Source organism: Hemiscyllium ocellatum, chromosome 31 (assembly GCF_020745735.1).
Source record: "Hemiscyllium ocellatum isolate sHemOce1 chromosome 31, sHemOce1.pat.X.cur, whole genome shotgun sequence".
Lineage (NCBI taxonomy): Eukaryota > Metazoa > Chordata > Chondrichthyes > Orectolobiformes > Hemiscylliidae > Hemiscyllium > Hemiscyllium ocellatum.
Window position 1 is genome coordinate 44206475 of NC_083431.1, and position 16582 is coordinate 44223056.

At 42.2% G+C, this 16582-nt stretch overlaps 1 protein-coding gene across 1 annotated transcript in view; it reads right to left on the minus strand.

Annotated features, from left to right (window-relative positions):
- Nucleotides 1-16582, minus strand: part of rasa4 (RAS p21 protein activator 4) — a 248801-nt gene that overhangs the window by 61331 nt on the left and 170888 nt on the right. The window contains exon 8 of the mRNA XM_060848013.1: nt 12719-12810. Coding sequence (XP_060703996.1) covers nt 12719-12810 — 92 coding nt within the window. The remainder of the gene's footprint in view (nt 1-12718; nt 12811-16582) is intronic.

Consider the following 16582-nt stretch of genomic DNA (forward strand, 5'->3'; position numbering starts at 1 on the left):
AAAATTCCAGGATTCTATGATGTTTTTTAACAACCACAAGAGGTTGTATGTCTTATTCCAGTTCCATTGAGAACTGTACCAGAGATCCAGGTTCACTTGTGTAAATGCCAAGAAGATCGGTGCACAGCTGTTAGTCTCAGGAGAAGCAAAACCAGCAAGTCCCAATTGAAGAGGGTAACAACCTTTATGGCGGGGGGAGGGGGGGTGTTGGGGCGAGTCCTGGGGACGGGGAGGAAGTCTCACTTCTGCTGTCAGAAATGCTGCAAGTCAATTTCACACATTTCAAGCAAAGAGCTGACAGTTTGGGAGGTCAGAGGGAATCCTGGAATCTGGCAAGACAGAGAAGTAGCTATGTATAGAAACTGATTGCACATTTCAATGTGTCAGTCTTCCAGCAGAAAAAACTGATTCTGCTTATTAGTAGATGCCTGCTTCTCATTTAGAGCAGGGCCCCAGATCGTGTCACCAATTCTGATAGCTTTAATTATCTGAAGAACCAGATATTTTGAAATCATACAAAAAAGGAGTAAATTACAGTTAAATTTGAAAATTAAAAATTTGTTTCATGATCTTTTACAGATAATCAATTTAGAGATGGTACTTGAGTGTTAAGTAGGTCGGTCTGGGTCACCCACTAGGGTGGTTACATCTTCATAGAAATCTGGTAGAAGGTTTCAGTTCAGAAACTGATTCAAATTCCAATGATATCAACGGGTCAAAAACTATCAGGTTCCACAACAAGTAATTCCTCAATTAGATATAACCCAGGAGGAGCAGGCAAAACAGTTATAGAAACCCCCCCAAATAATCAGGCTTGATTTCGGACTTGGATCCAGGAATGAGCAATGATGACTTTTTTTAGGAAACTGAAATAGAAGAACAAAGCTAACAGTAAGGGAATCCGCATCAAATGCACGTGAACGACATATTTCAACAACAGATTCAAAATATTTTCCCTACATCAATCTAGTCAACAATACACACTGACAGATTCAAGAACTATCTAGCTGATAGTTTGTAGCTGGAACATGACTATAGAGAGGCAGTTATGCAGTGTAACATCTAGTGTTCCTGCCTCTGAGCAAGAAGATACAGGTTAAAGTTTCCCTCCAGGATTAGTTGGACAAGGAAGATGTGTTCACAACACAGCCAATCAGGTTGATCAGCATCCCTGCTATGCACTGGTGTGTGCTGGCCCCTCCGAACGTTTCAAGAAGGAATTTGTCGGGAGAAAGTGGGAACAGGTTACTGAGGTGGATAATCAGACATGATCACATTGAATGGCGTGGCAGAATTGAAGGGTTGAATGATCTACTCCTCCTGCTATGTTCTATGGTTTGATGGATGACACTTGCTTATGGGAAGGAACCTGCACATGGAGCCTTTTTAACTTTTTAACTTGAGGAGGCTGTAACGCTGTAGCTACCACATTCTGGCTGATCAGGAATCCCTGTTGTTTTACCGTGCCACTATGGGAGTATCAGAAGGATCCTCAACCTGCTTGGCTGTAATATGACACACCTTCCTTGGTCTTGAAATCTGGAAATGGGACATGAACGTCTGACCTTGAGGTAGGGACAACACCACTGCACCCCCCTGGACTTGCTGCCCCAGAATACAGCACATACATGAAAAAGTACATGTTGTCATCCGAGAGTGAACAAATTCACATTAAAACCATACCATTGTGAAACTGATACCAGTCGAATAATGGCAACATTGGTGAATAAATGGTTAACACATTCACATGGTTTTTCATTGTTTAAATTTTAAGGGAAGTGAGTCCACTTAACCTAATAATCATTATTAGCCTTTCCAAAGTTATTAGCAGGAAGTGAAAGCGGCAAGTCATCAAGCAGCAAGGAAGACCTAGAGGTCAAAGACAGGCAGGGCAAGATGTTTTTGTGATGTGGAGATTCCAGTGTTGAACTGGGGGGAACAAAATCAGAAGTCACACGACACTAGGTTATAGTCCAAACAGGTTTATTTCAAATAAGAATCTTTCGGAGCACTGCCCCTTTATCAGGTGAAGTCACCTGATGAAAGGGCAGCGCTACAAAAGCATGTGATTTCAAATAAACCTGTTGGACTATGATTGGGTGTCCTGTGACTTAAGAATTGTTTGAGTATGCCATAAATTTTATAAATGTTTTCTGTTAAGCAACTAAAACTGACAGTAACTTCTCCATTACTATTTTAGTAAAACAGGTATCAGGAGTCATTTTTATTAAAAAATAAATTCCATTTCTCCAATGGACTTATATCTTCAAGAGATCTCAAAGCATGTACTTTTAAGTGCGGTGTCAATTGTCAGAAAAACCCATCGGCTCACTAATGTCTGTAACGGAAAGGAACTGCCATCCTTATCAGGTCTGGTCCACGTATGACTCTAGACACACAGCAATGTGATTGACTCTTAACAGCCCAGCAGGCAATTAGAAATGGCCAATAAATCTGGTCTGCACAGTGACGCCAATTTTGAAAAATGTTGTAATGAGGGAATTGCAAATTGGTCAGTGTCACCAGCAGTTTAGGCACTTCTAAGAAGAGGTCCCATAAACAGTGATAATGATCAGATTATCCATTTTCATTGTATTGGCTGAAGTATCAATTTTAGCCAGTACTGTACATCAGGGACTTTACAATGCTCTTTTACATACTGACGTAGGATCTGTCTTGTCCAGCTGGGCAGATTGATGGGTATCTCCATGTAGTGTCTCATCCCACAGGCAGAACCTCTGACAATACAACACTGGACTGACCTGCCAATTCTAACCATGGATGGGGCAGGGTGTGGCAGGCTTGTATTACTGGGTGAGTGCCATGTACATTGTAGCTGACCCTTAGAATGCCGGCAGTGGATAGCCATCAAACCTGGCAGCCTACCCACCATATCTGAATAAATAATTAATGATCAACTGAGCCTGTTAAAAGCACAACTGACCCCAATTTTACCCTGCCCATGTCATGACGAGATTGACGTGGACAGGCAGGGGGAGAGGCAGCCCGTTATTTTGTGAATGTTTTTAAAAGAGATTACCGGTTGTGGGTTGAGGGCTCAGAAGGTAGTACCTCTCCTTCCTTTCTCCTGGTTTCGACTTTAAAACCCATCTCTTCAGTGCTGCATTTCTAAGAGATTCAAACCTTCTCCGTCCAGCCCCGCCCCCACCCCCAGCTTTACCAGGGTCCCAGAAACAATGGGGCCTTCAGCCTGGGACTGGGAATCCAGTACCAAGCATTTAATGTTGCTGGGACTGCTGGAGCAGGTGGCCAATCCAGTAGTGAGGGCCAGACGGCCCACTCTGCCCCAATTCAGTCCACCCCTCATAGTAGCACGGGCTGTCAGCTGACTTCCAAATTCTTCCCATAATCCCAAGTCAGTACTATGACTATATAAAGGCAAGGCTCAGTCTCTGTGTTCCAGATATGATTCAACTGGTCCACCGTTAAGCTTCAAGCAAATCACAATTTACTGTTACTACATAGTTAAATATGACAAAATGTACTGGCATAACTTTATTGAAATACTTAACAAAATAATGTATTATCTGCCCCTTTCTGATTTTTAAGAGGAAGCCTCTCTGTCTAAGAGTTCAGTCCAGCAGCAGAGAACTCAAGCTTTCAACTCCAGCTGCCAGCAAAAGCCAACCCAAAATCTTTTTGGGTCTGATTGAGCCTGACCCCACCCACTCAAGAATCCTTTGTCCTAAAAAAAAACACCCATGGGAGAACTCAACACTATTGACGGCCTGATTGATAGTGACATTTCTCTTGCAACACCCCTCTGCAAGAGAAGCATGTCAGACCACCTCTCTTAAAGGCACATACCCATCAAGTGGGATGTAGGAAGGATTTACATCTAATCATCTCCACCCAATCTTGATACAAAGTAATTGAAATGTTCCAATTCTAAGTATTGTCTCTGACTTTGATGAACAGAAGTTTGAGCAGAAGAATAGAACCTGCATATTTTCCTGCGGGGAAGAATAGCCGGGCTGCTGTCTAGCATCATTCCCCATACACTGTTTGAGAGACCAGTTTGCCTTCCTGTCTGGTAACTGGAATCTCTGGCTGAGTGGTTTAGACTGCTGTCTCACAGTACCAGGAGCTGGGTTTGATTCCACCCTTGGATGCCTGCCTGTGTGGAGTTTGTACATTCTCTCCATGTCTGTGCGGGTTTCCTCTGGGTGCTCTGGTTTCCTTCCATAGTCTAAAGATGAAAATCATGCAACACCAGGTTTGTGTCCAACAGGTTTATTTGGAAGCACTAGCTTTTGAAGTGCTTCGAAAGCTAGTACTTCCAAATAAACCTGCTGGACTATAACCTGGTGTTGTGAGATTTTTAACTTTGTCCACCCTAGTCAAACACTGGCTTCTCCAAATCACAGTCCAAAGATGTGCAGGTCATGTGGATTGGCCATGGGAAATGCAGGGATAGGATGGGGGGGATGGAATGCTCTTTGGATGGTTGGTGTGGACTTGAGGGACCAAATGGCCTGCTTCCACACTGTTGAGATTCAAGGCAAAGGGTGAAATGGTGGGAGAAGGGAGCGGGGTAGAAGATGACTGAAATCATGGGAGAGAATGAATGGGAAAATGTCACATTAAATTTAAGCATAAAAATGATTTAAAATGACGCTGTGCATGAATGACTAAGAGATTAAATTTGCATTTTCTTCTGAGATGAGGGCAAACCCCAGAGATGGCCCATCACAGCCTCACTTTGAAACTCGTTTTACAGTGTAATTTGGATAGATGTCTCCAGTAGCTGAAGTGAGATGACTCATCATTTGATGACTGTCACTGAAGCTTTGTGTAGGATGCATCATCCATGACCCACACAACAACATTGTAAGGTAATGGCTGATCCTCTCCAGCACGTCACTACTATCCGAAGGCTGGATTTGCTTTGGTCAGAGTTATAATAAAACCTTTTGTCTGTCTTGAAACAGTCATTTAGCAGACGTAATCACTCCGTTACAGCCTGAATTCTACAACTTCTTTCTGTCGCTATCTTCCATTGCCCTGTTATCACTTTGTTGTTTAATTAAAATGCACATCCATTATGCAGTAATCTTACAATTGAGAAATGAAAAAGAATTAGCTGATTTTACTCAGGTACACATTCAGCAATGGCCTTTAAATCTTGAAACATATTTTGGCAGCATTCTAGTAATACATCCTGTTTTGAAATCCTCTTTTTGAGCAAGCTCTATTGAATCACAAAGCTTTGTATAAAGTGTTAGAATCCTGCTCAGATTGTGCATGCTGATCTAGGCTCCACAGCCCAGGAAAGATATGTTACCCTTGAAGGAGGTCAAGTCAATAATCATCAGAAAGATACTGGGGTTAAAAGGATTAAGTTATAAAGACAGGTTGCATGGACTGTCTTGTATTCCCTTAAATGTAGACTTCAGGACACAGCAGCATACACTTATATTGCAGCTTGGATCAGTACTGCCCTTGTTGAAGTGGAAGCAGTGCTGCGCAGGTCAATATTCTTCTGTACTCCCCAAGAATAGGTGCCACCATCTTGTCACAGTTCCCTACATTACCAGCACCAGCACTCACTCCAGCTCTGTCATTGCACACACATCTCACCATGGCTCACAGACTACAACTCTCAGTGTCACAAGCATCATGTTCACTTAACGACCTCACCAATCTTTCCTGCGCTCTGTGCTTCCTACACCCTCATTGATAACACCTCACCACTTTTCTGGATAATGCAAAGCAACTGAGCAATCTTCCAGTCACTTCGATCACTCTCAATCTCTCCCTTTGGCTTGCTAGAAGAAAAATTGGCCCAAGCCTAGAATGATGTTTCTCTCAACTGCTCCCCAGACTTGTCCTGCAGGACCCCATGTTGCAAGAATATGGGTCTCCAGACTTGAGTACAACCAAGAGCCTGATTGACGAATGCCAACTCTCCGGACTGGAATACGATAAGACCCTGACTCCACAGGATGCTCTTCTTTGAGTTTTGCACATAACCATTCATGTAAAGCACATGCAGTGTGCCTACCATCTAAACTGATGCCACACGTGCCACTGGATGGATAACCGACATGCCACTCCATAGCCTGCTCAGTGATTCCATTGGCAGAAGCTATGTGAGAGCTGAAATAGACCACACAGCCCATCAAGTCCACCATTCAATGAGATCAAGGTTGATGTGATAAACCCTAACTTCACTTTCCTGTATTATCCCCAAAACCTTGATTTCCTTATTGATTAATGAATATATAATGACCCAGCCTTTATAGGCCTTACCCTCTCAGAGAAGAAATTCATCCTTATCTTAAATGGGCAACTCCTTTTTCTGAGATTTTGACCTCTGGTCCTAGACCCTCACATAAGAGGAAATAACCTTTCCACATGTACCCTGTCAAATTCCCTTACTATCATGCACATTTCAATAAGGTTGCCCCATTCTTATAAGAGTACAGGCCCAACCTAGTCAGCATTTCCTCATAAGACAGTCCATCCATTCTGCGATCAGCTTAGTGATCCTTCACTGGACTCCCTCAATGCTAATATATATTGGCATTGAGATCTGACTATTCTCATGTATTGCTTTAGCAAGACCTACTTTTATTCTCCATTCTCTTGCAAATAAAAGCCAACATTCCATTTGCCTTCCCTATTACCTGTTGGACTTTGATGCTAACTTTTTGTGGCTTAACAAACAATGACTTCCAATTCCCTCTGATCTGTAACTTTCTACAGTCTTTCTCTAGTTAAATAATATTCAGCTCCTCTTGGTTCCTCCTGCCAAGTGTAAAACCTCACATTTTCCCACTTTATATTCCATTTACCAAGATTCTGCCCACTTACTTGTTTAGAACCCTCTACAAACTATATGAGTCATCATTACCACTTGTCTTTCCACTTATCCTTATGTCATCATAAACTTAGCTATTGTACATTCACTTAAGTCATTAATATATATTGTAAATAATTCTTGCTCAGCACTGATCCATGTGGCATTTCACTTGTTACAGGTTGCCATCTGAGAAAAGGCCCTCTTATCCTAACTCTGTCTTCTATTAGTTTACAAATCATCCATCCATCCTAATGTACCATCTCCAACACCCTGGACTCTTATCGTATTGAGTAACCTTACGTATAGAACCTTATCAAATGTCTTCTGAAAATCAAAATGTATTACATCCTTGGCTTCCCCTTTATCTATCCTACTTATCACCTCAAAGAATTGTAATAAATTTGTCAGGCTTGATTCTCCAATCATGAAGCCATGCTGATTCTCCTTGATCATATAATGTCTTTCTAAATGCTCTGCTTTTACATCCTTTATAACAGACACTAACATTTTCTAATAATAAATGTTAAGCTAACTGGCCTATTGTGACCTTTGTTTTGTCTCTGTCGCTTTTTAAGCAAATGTGTCACATGGGCATTTCCAATTCCCTAGGATGTTTAGAATCTGAAGATTCTGAGAAGATTATTAGTATAAGATCACAAGACATCAGAGAAGGTGGAGGCAATTCAGCCCATTGAAATCATGGCTGATCTGATCATCTTCAACTCCACTTTCCTGTCTTTGCCCCATACTGATTAAAAATCAGTCTATCTCAGCCTGAATGTATTTAATAAACCAACCTCTCCAGCACTCTGGAGTAAAGAATTCCACAGATTCACTACTCCTGGAGGGAAAAAATTCCTCGTCTCTTGTCTTAACTCTGAGATGATGCCAGCTCATCCACTCTTTCTGTAGTTTATTGGCCTTTAGCCCCATTAGTTTCCCAAGCACTTTTTCTCCAGTGATAGTTATTGTATTTATTTTCTCTCCTCCTTTAGCACCTTGATTATTTCATAATTTTGGAATGCTGTTATGTCTTCTAATGTGAAGGCTTCTGAAAAATCTTCATTCAGTGTCTCTGCCACTTCCTAGTTCCCCATTATTGTTCTCCTAGCCTATTCTCTAAGGGTTCTAAATTGACTTTGGCTTCTGTCTTCCCTTTTGTACAAGAAGCTCTTAGTGTCCATTTTGATATTACCTGCAAGATTAGCATCAAAGTACTGAATATCTTCTCCTCCGTTGTTATCAATTTGGGTCATTTTTTTCTCTTGGTTTTTAAAATTTTCCAAATTTTCTATATTACCAATAAACATTGCCATATCATCTGTTTTTTGTTTCAATTTTATGGTACTTCCAACTTCCCTGGTTAACTATAGCTAACTTATCCTCTTTCTTATAGGGCAGAGTATTGAGTATCGGAGTTGGGAGTTCATGTTGTGGATGTACATCACAATGGTTAGGCCACTTTTGGAATATTGCGTGCAATTCTGGCCACGCTCCTATCAGAAGGATGTTGTGAAACTTGAAAGAGTTCAGAAAGATTTACAAGGATGTTGCCAGGGTTGGAGGGTTTGAGCTATAGGGAGAGGTTGGGGCTCTTTTCCCTGGAGCGGTGACTGAGGGGTGACCTTATAGAGGTTTATAAAATCATGAGGGGTAGGAATACGGTAAATAGACAAGGTATTTTCCTTGGGGTATAGGAGTCCAGTATTAAAGGACATAGGTTTAAGGTGAGAGGGGAAAAATTTAAAAGGGACCTAAGGGGCAATTTTTTTCACGCAGAGGATGGTGCGTGTATGGAATGAGCTGCCAGAGGAAGTGGTGGAGGCTGGTACAGTTACAACATTTAAAAGGCATCTAGTTGGGTATATGAATAGAAAGGGTTTAGATGTATATGGGCCAAATACTGGCAAATGGGACTAGATTAAATTAGGATATCTGCCTGGCATGGATGAGTTGCACCAAAGGATCTGTTTCCGTGCTGTACATTTCTATATCTCTAAATCCTCAAATCCACCATGGCAGATGGTGAAATTTAAATTCAATGAAACTTCATAGAATGCCCTACAGCGCAGAAAGAGGTTATTTTGACCCATCAAGCCTGCACTGACCCTCTGAAGAGCATTGCATTATATCCCCATAATCCAAAGACTAGCTCACCTCATCTGTATATCCCTGGATGCCACAGGGCAATTTAGCATGGCTAATCCACCCAACTGGCATATCATCAGACTGTGGGAGGAAACCAGAGCACTCAGTGGAAACCCATGCAGACATGAGGGAGAATGTGCAAATTCCACAGAGATGGTTACCAAAGGCTGGAATCGAAGCCGGATCTCTGTTGTTGTGAGACAGCAGTGTTAACTATTGTGCCAACTAGACCTTAAAGCTGTCGTCTATGTGACCACTGATGAGTGTCATAAAAAGCCATTTAATCCATTAATGTCTTTTAAGGAGGGAAACCTGCCATCCTGACCCAGGCTGAAATAGGCAAAGAGCCACTCAGTTATATCAAACCATTATATAGTCTAAGGGAAGGACTGAAACTAGACAGGCCACCTGACATCAACTTTGGTACTATAAACTGTAAAGGCAAGCATAGACCTGCCAATCTTGCAATGTTCTCCTTACTAACATCAGGGACCTTGTGCTAAGGTTTGGAGAGCTGTCTCACTGAGTAAAGTAATTACTTGACATAGTCATTCTCATGGGATGTTCTCTCTCTCACCAGCAGATCAAACCGAACATAGATGATGGCACAGAGGTATACAGTTGGAGGGAACTGTCTTGGGATGTCAAGACCCCATGAATTCTCACAGTATCAGGTCAAGGAAATATGGGGAAGGAAATCTACTAATTGTTACCTACCCCTCAGCTGATGAATCAATGTTTCTCCATGTTAAACAACACTTGAAGGTAGCAAGAGCACAGAATGTACTCTGGGTGGGGAAACTTCGATGTCCACCATGCAAAGTGGCTCAGCAGCAGTAATACTGATTGAGCTGGTTGGGTCCATGGTTGCTAGACTGGGTCTGCAGTAGTTTGGTCAGGGAATCTACAAAATGGAAAAACATATCTGGCCTCACCCTCATCAAAATGCCTGTCATATCAGTAACAGCGGTATATACCATCTACAAGATGCACTGCTGCAACGCGACAAAGCTCCTCTGACAGCATCTTCCAAACCCAAAGCCTCTATGACCCAGAGACCAAAGTAACACATACATTGGTCATCACCTGCAATTGCCCCTCAAATTCGCACACCATCCTGACTCAGGGCTAGATCTCTGCCCTTTCACTGTCAATGGCCTTCCGAGCTGCACTGTGGGTTTTCCTATACCCCAAGGACTGCAGCAATTCAAGAAGGCACCTCACCATTACCTTCTCCAGGGCAACTAGGGACCTTACCAGCAATGCCTACCTCCCTCCAGGCAAATTAATAAAAGGAACTTGCTCTGATTTATATTTTGGGAATTTGTGTTATCTAGTTTTTTGATGAAGGAGGGGAAAATTGGAAGTGGAGTATGACTATGACAAGTTAGAGCTTTAAACAGATACAAACGCATTTACCACACAATGATAATATTGTGAAGTCACCACCCGAAGGGGCAAAACAGGAAATGTCTTGATGTCAAATATCAGATATTTTCATTCTCACCGTGTTTTTCAATGATCTCACCATTGCTCATATCAAAAGAGACAAAAATTCCATCCAGTAATATTACCTGTGACTCAACAAATGTAGCTGTCCCACCAACTCTCTGTTCCTTCACAGAGGAATGAACATGGATTCTGCAGGACAGAAATAGGCTGTTTGGTCTTCTGATCATGTCCCTGAAATCTCACTATTCCCTGCTCCCTTATCTGTATTATTCTGTCTATATTTGTTACTTATCAAGGGACAGATTTTGACTCTCTCTCCACTGGTGAAAACTGAGCAGCAGTGGGGTTAATATGGAGAAGTCAGATTTAACAGTCAGTGACCTCCAGCAACTGCCCCAGGGTCTTCCTTGGGGTGGTCGGGGCAGCTGTCTAAGTCAGGTGGCAACCCCATTAGCATCTGCCAATTGGGGTTCTCTGGCACACACAGGCCTCTTTAGCCAGTTAGGAAGGGGATCCAGATGTGACCACTGCATGCAATGAACCCAAATGGAATGGCAGAATGGCATAAGGCAAGTGTGCCAATTACCTTCATGCGGTCAAGGGGAGCAGAATTTTCCTGAATGATAGGGGCAACGGTTGGCCCAGGCCCAGGTCACCCAATGCTCCTTTATTTTGTTCATTCATGGGATGAGGGCAACACTGGCTGGGCCAGCATTTATTGCCTATCCCTAATTGCCCAGAGGACAGTTACGAATCAATCACATTGCTGTAGGTCTAGAGTCGGATGTTGGCCAGACCAGGTAAGGACAGCAGTTACCTTCTCTAAAAGACACCGGTGAACCATATTGGCTTTTCCCGATAACAGACAACAGTTTAATGGGTCATTACTGGACTCTTAATTCAAGGCTTTTTCAAAACTGAATCCCAATTCCATCAGGGCAGGATCCCAACCCAGGTCCCTGGGAACATGCCCTGTCTCTGGATTAATAGTCTAGCAATAACATCACCAGCCCATCACCTCCAACAACAGTTCCAGTCCTACTTTCCCCCCAGTTGGATTGATCTACTGGTTCCCCAAGATCAACAGCAACCTGGTTCCGAGAAGATGCCATGAGAAATGTGCTCTTTAATGAGAATAGGAACTTAGAGTAAAGTGAAGACCTTTTGGATAGGAGATAAGGCAAAGCTTCTTCAGCCAGAGAGTGGTGAATCTATGGAATTCACTGCCACAGAAGGCTGTGGAGGCCAGGTCATTGAGTATATTGAAGATGGTGATAGGTAGGTTCTTCACTGTCAAGGGGATTAAGGGTTACAGTCAGAAAGCGGGAGAATGAGGAGAAACTTATCAGCCGTGATTGAATGATGGAGCAGATTTGATGGGCTGAATAGCCTAATTTCTGCTTCTACGTCTTATAGTCTTATGGAACTGGGCACTAATGGGTGGCCAGCCTCTCAATCCACTGGTCTAATCATTAAAATTAAAACGGAGATAAAACATGAGCAGTTTTGGTGTGATTCATTGGATAAGAGTAATTCTACCCTCTTCCCAGGCCTAGGTTTGCTGACAAGCCCGTACTCTTTCCTTTCCATTCCTGTTTCACTATTGACAACAGGCTGATTATAGCTGCTACCCCATTTACCTGAGGTTTGCTGTAGCCTTAAATCTGCTCTGTTGGCATCAATTTGACAGTGTAGATAAATCGTTCAAGTGTATGCAAATCCGTCTGTCAAAGTCACTGAGTGAGCCACCTGCATTCACACTATCAAGCTGCATCTGAGCAGTATGTGGAAATACATGTTCCCCCAGCATGGACCAGAGTGCTCTACCGCAAGGGTTTATTTAATCATAGTGGTGACTCTCACCTCTGAGCTATAAGGTAGCTCAAGTCCCACAGTTGAGAAACATGAGGCTCAAATCTAGGCTAATGCTCCAGGGCTGTGCAGAGGAAGTGCTGTACAGTCAGGAGGGTTGTCTTTCAGCAGAGATATAGAACTGCTCAGTCTGACGCAAAAGATCCTGTGACATTATTGAAAGGACAGCAGATTTCTCCCTGATGTCCCTCCACCAATATCAGGGAAACAAGCTATCTGGTCATTGCCATACCATTGTTTGTGGTAATTTGCTATGTGCTAATTAACTAGCAGCAAATCATTACAGGCATTACACTCCCATAACCACTTAACCATTTGGGATGTCTGAGATTACAAAAGTTGCTAAATACATGCAAAGTCTTTCTTTCTTTCCATCCTGCAGTACAGGAGACAACAGATTGTTAAGAAAATATTACTTACTCAGTCTCCCTCCTCCGTGCTTTATCAGGGAGCAGCAGGAACCAGCCTTCTTTTTGCTGAATCGTCAGAAGCTTGTTAATGTTGAATGCCACCTCGAGAGCAGAAGAACCAACAGATGATGAGATGATGAACTGTAGCCCTGTGACCTAACTGTAGAAAGCCTATACTTTTCGAAGTACATCAAATCCCACTTTACCAGATTGAGAATTTAAATACTGGCTCAACTGCCTCATCAATGTTTTTAGGAAGGTTAATTAATTGGTTTGGACCTGGTATGACTCCAGCTCTACATCAATGGGGATGAATCTCAACTGCCCTATCATATCAGGTATTGCATGAAAAACTCAGGATGGTGATAAAGCAGGACTCGTCACCAAAAGCCTAAATCCATGAATGAAGAATAAAACATGCATTTTTAACTGCGATGTTGTTGTAGAGACTCCTGGCTTTTGTGATTAAACATATACAATATAATGGAGGTTATTTTTATCATTATTTTATTTCACAGATTTGGTCAAGATCAGAAGACAATTTCAACCCACCATAATGTTTTCATCCATGTTGAATCTCTGCCATCAGCTTTCTGCCTCCACCAAAGTACCAGTTTTTAATCAACGATACAAAGTACATTCTATGAGACAGTGGACAAAGTAAATCTCCCTCCTTATCATTATCAAGCCATCTGCTGCCTTTGACATGATGGATTGCACCTTCTCCAATGCCTCTTGATCATCCAACCTGGAACAAGGCTGCTCTCACCTGGTTCTTTCTTTGACCTGTCTATCCCGATCACGCAAAAAGGAATCTCAGCCCAATCCCACACAGTTACTTCAAGTATCGCCCAAGAATCCAACCTTAGCCCTGTTTTGTTCCTCATTTACAAACTGCCCCTCGGGAACACTCTCCAAAAGCCGAGCCTTAGTTTATACAAGCACACTTAAAAAAAGTAGGCTCTATCCCAACTATGACCACCTCTCTCAACTATTCCACTGTTGCTAAAGAACCAGATTGTTTATTTGACATCCAGAACTGGAAGAAAAGAATCTTTCTCTGATTAAAAATTGGGAAGGCCGAAGCACTCCTGGCTGGTCTTTGCCTTCTACCTTCCACAAATAGGGGCCACCTGCATCTCCGATTCTCATGTCTCAACTTGCAGGGAGTCACCTATCATCCATTGTCAACTGATCTGAACAGGTTAAGCAACATTTTGACTTGAAATTTCCAGCCTTGTTTCAAATGCTTGATGAATTTGTTGCCCCCTAGCCCTGTTATAACTTCACCTCAATAAATTTCCAAACTCTAAACTCATCCAGTCCTGGATTCTTCAGCAGCCCTGGTTTTATGGCTGCCTTCAGTTACCCAGTCCCTAAGCTCTAGAATTTCCTTCCTACACCTCTCTGCCTCTCTACTTTGCTTTCTTCCTGCTCAGAGACTACCTACATCACATGAGACATCTCTTCATGAGACACAGGGCCATGTTTGGTTATCACATTCCCCTGAAGCACCAGAGACATTTTAATACAGTAACGGTACGAAACAAACATAAATTGCTGTTGTAATCCAAAATAAAATGGAGAAGTTTTTGAACATAAGACATATTTTCTCTCAGAACAGTAGAAAGTGACTTCTGTAATATAATCATGAGATTGAGTTATTATAATATTTATCAACTTTGTCTGACCTGTTAATAAAGTACAATTTGCAGTTAGACCAATGTATTGTATTATTCTTTATAGAGACCATTAATGTTCATCTTATAAATTCTGTCAATCATACCATTTATGTGTCACCAGATGCTAAGTTTACAAGTGATTGATAGCACTCGGTGATTGGAATAAGTTACATGCTAATGAAGGGTCATACATAAACATTAATCTATTTATTCAGGCACTAATGAGTCAACTGTAAATTTCAGTCATTTTGTTTGTGATTTCTGTAATTTTGTGTGTTCTTTTCCATTAATCTTTGCGATTTATACAATGCAACTATTGCTGTGAATATCAATTCAGATGCTATCGACTGAATTTCAGAAGTGCTTCACTGGCTAAAAAAGTGCTTTGTCATGTCCTGAATTGGTGAAAGAAGCTTTAAAAATGAATGTTTTATGTACTATTTTCCCTCAGGAGATAACACCCTTAATTACAATTGATTTATGAAAGGAATGTCCTTGATGTGCTAAACACGTTTTTGTTATGATTCCTTAAGGCATCTCTTCACCTTAAAAATGCAGCCAAATATCATGTGATGGAGTCTCGTATGCTGACTAAGAGGAAAATTGCCACTTTTGTGATAATTAAAAATGACACAACAGCAGATCATAGTCCAACAGGTTTCTTTGGAAGTACAAGCTTTTGGCTGCAACCACCTGATGAAGAAGCATCGCTTCGAAAGCTAGTGCTTTCAACTAAACCTGTTGGGCCATAACCTGTTGGACCATAACTTCATCCACCCCAGTCCAACACTGGCTCCTCCAAATCATGACGTTTGGTATAGTGAGTTTTCCAAGAGGCATTTAGAACTGATAGGAAGGCAAAATAGATTATCCCACTTGAATTGGGCAGAAGATATTGTTTAAGGACAGCACTGCTGTTGGGAAGAGTTCAACTAAGTCCAAGTTTACTTGCATTGGGCGGATCTGCTTAGTTTCCCTGACGATCAGAGTAGACCGACTACTGACAGCAAGACTCAGATCACCAAGTACAAAGTGCAGCTGGTAAAATACGTGCAATCTCCAGGCACAATGCCAATGGGCCATCAATAAAATTCAAAAGAAACATTCCAGGATTTATAACAATCCATGCTTATCAACAGGGTGGGACCGATCTTCAGGAGAGGAAGGTTGTAGGATACATAACCAGAGAAAATAAATGACCAAGAGAGCTGAATCTGGGAGCAGAATCATGAAGGATCTGGTAGAATCAGCAATGTTAATTTTGGTTAGATTTTTAAAGTTGCCAAATGTGAAATTTTGTTGCCTCTCACTGGGGTAATTCTATAATTCAGTTCTTTCAGTGTGTTGGTCTCCATAAGGATTACATCAGTAGTAATAATGGGCCTATATTTCCTACTGGTCAGACAGTCATTATTCCAACATGGTTGGGAGGTGCGCATGGGGAGACTGCAGTACCACCATTGGAGCAGATTTGGAAGGTATTGACCGAATACCCTTCCCCCTTCTCTGCAACTGAACCCCTTTCTCCTGCTATACATCTGATCCCTTCCACCCATTCCACACCCAATTCTCTATCCCTTGCTCTGTAACCAGAAATTACACATAATCACCCAAACCCACCATTCCCCTGCCTTTTCTCTGGCTCCAGGCTGAGTGGGATTGACCCCTTCACCCTCCCACAATTTGCTCCCCACGTACCCGGCTCCACACCCAATCCTTCTTGACACGATTTTTCCTACGCACCCAACCGAGCCTAATCCATCACTTTGCTCCTTCGGAACCTTATACCTCACCCACTTGGCATCCTTCACCCTATCCACCTGGCACCCTACCCTTACCTATCTGGTATCCTGACCCCAGCACCCTAGCTCCAACAGCTGGTACCTAACCTACCTGAAACCATAATCCCCGCCATCCTCATTTGGAACCCTAACATCACACTTACATTACTGTCTGACAGTGTAATAGAAACTGTCAAAGTGGCTGCCTTGGTTGCCCTCACCCAACACTCACTGCAGAAGAACTGTCCGAATGGAAGCATGGCTTCATATTTTTGAGGGAGCTCTGGTTGAAACCTCGCGTCAGAAGCTGCGAAAAACTTACGCACTGTTTCTGTTTGGTTAATGATCTGAAATGTAACTGTGCTAAAGTCTGAGGAGCCAATAGGGTCAGAGACCTTAAGGTAGGTGTCA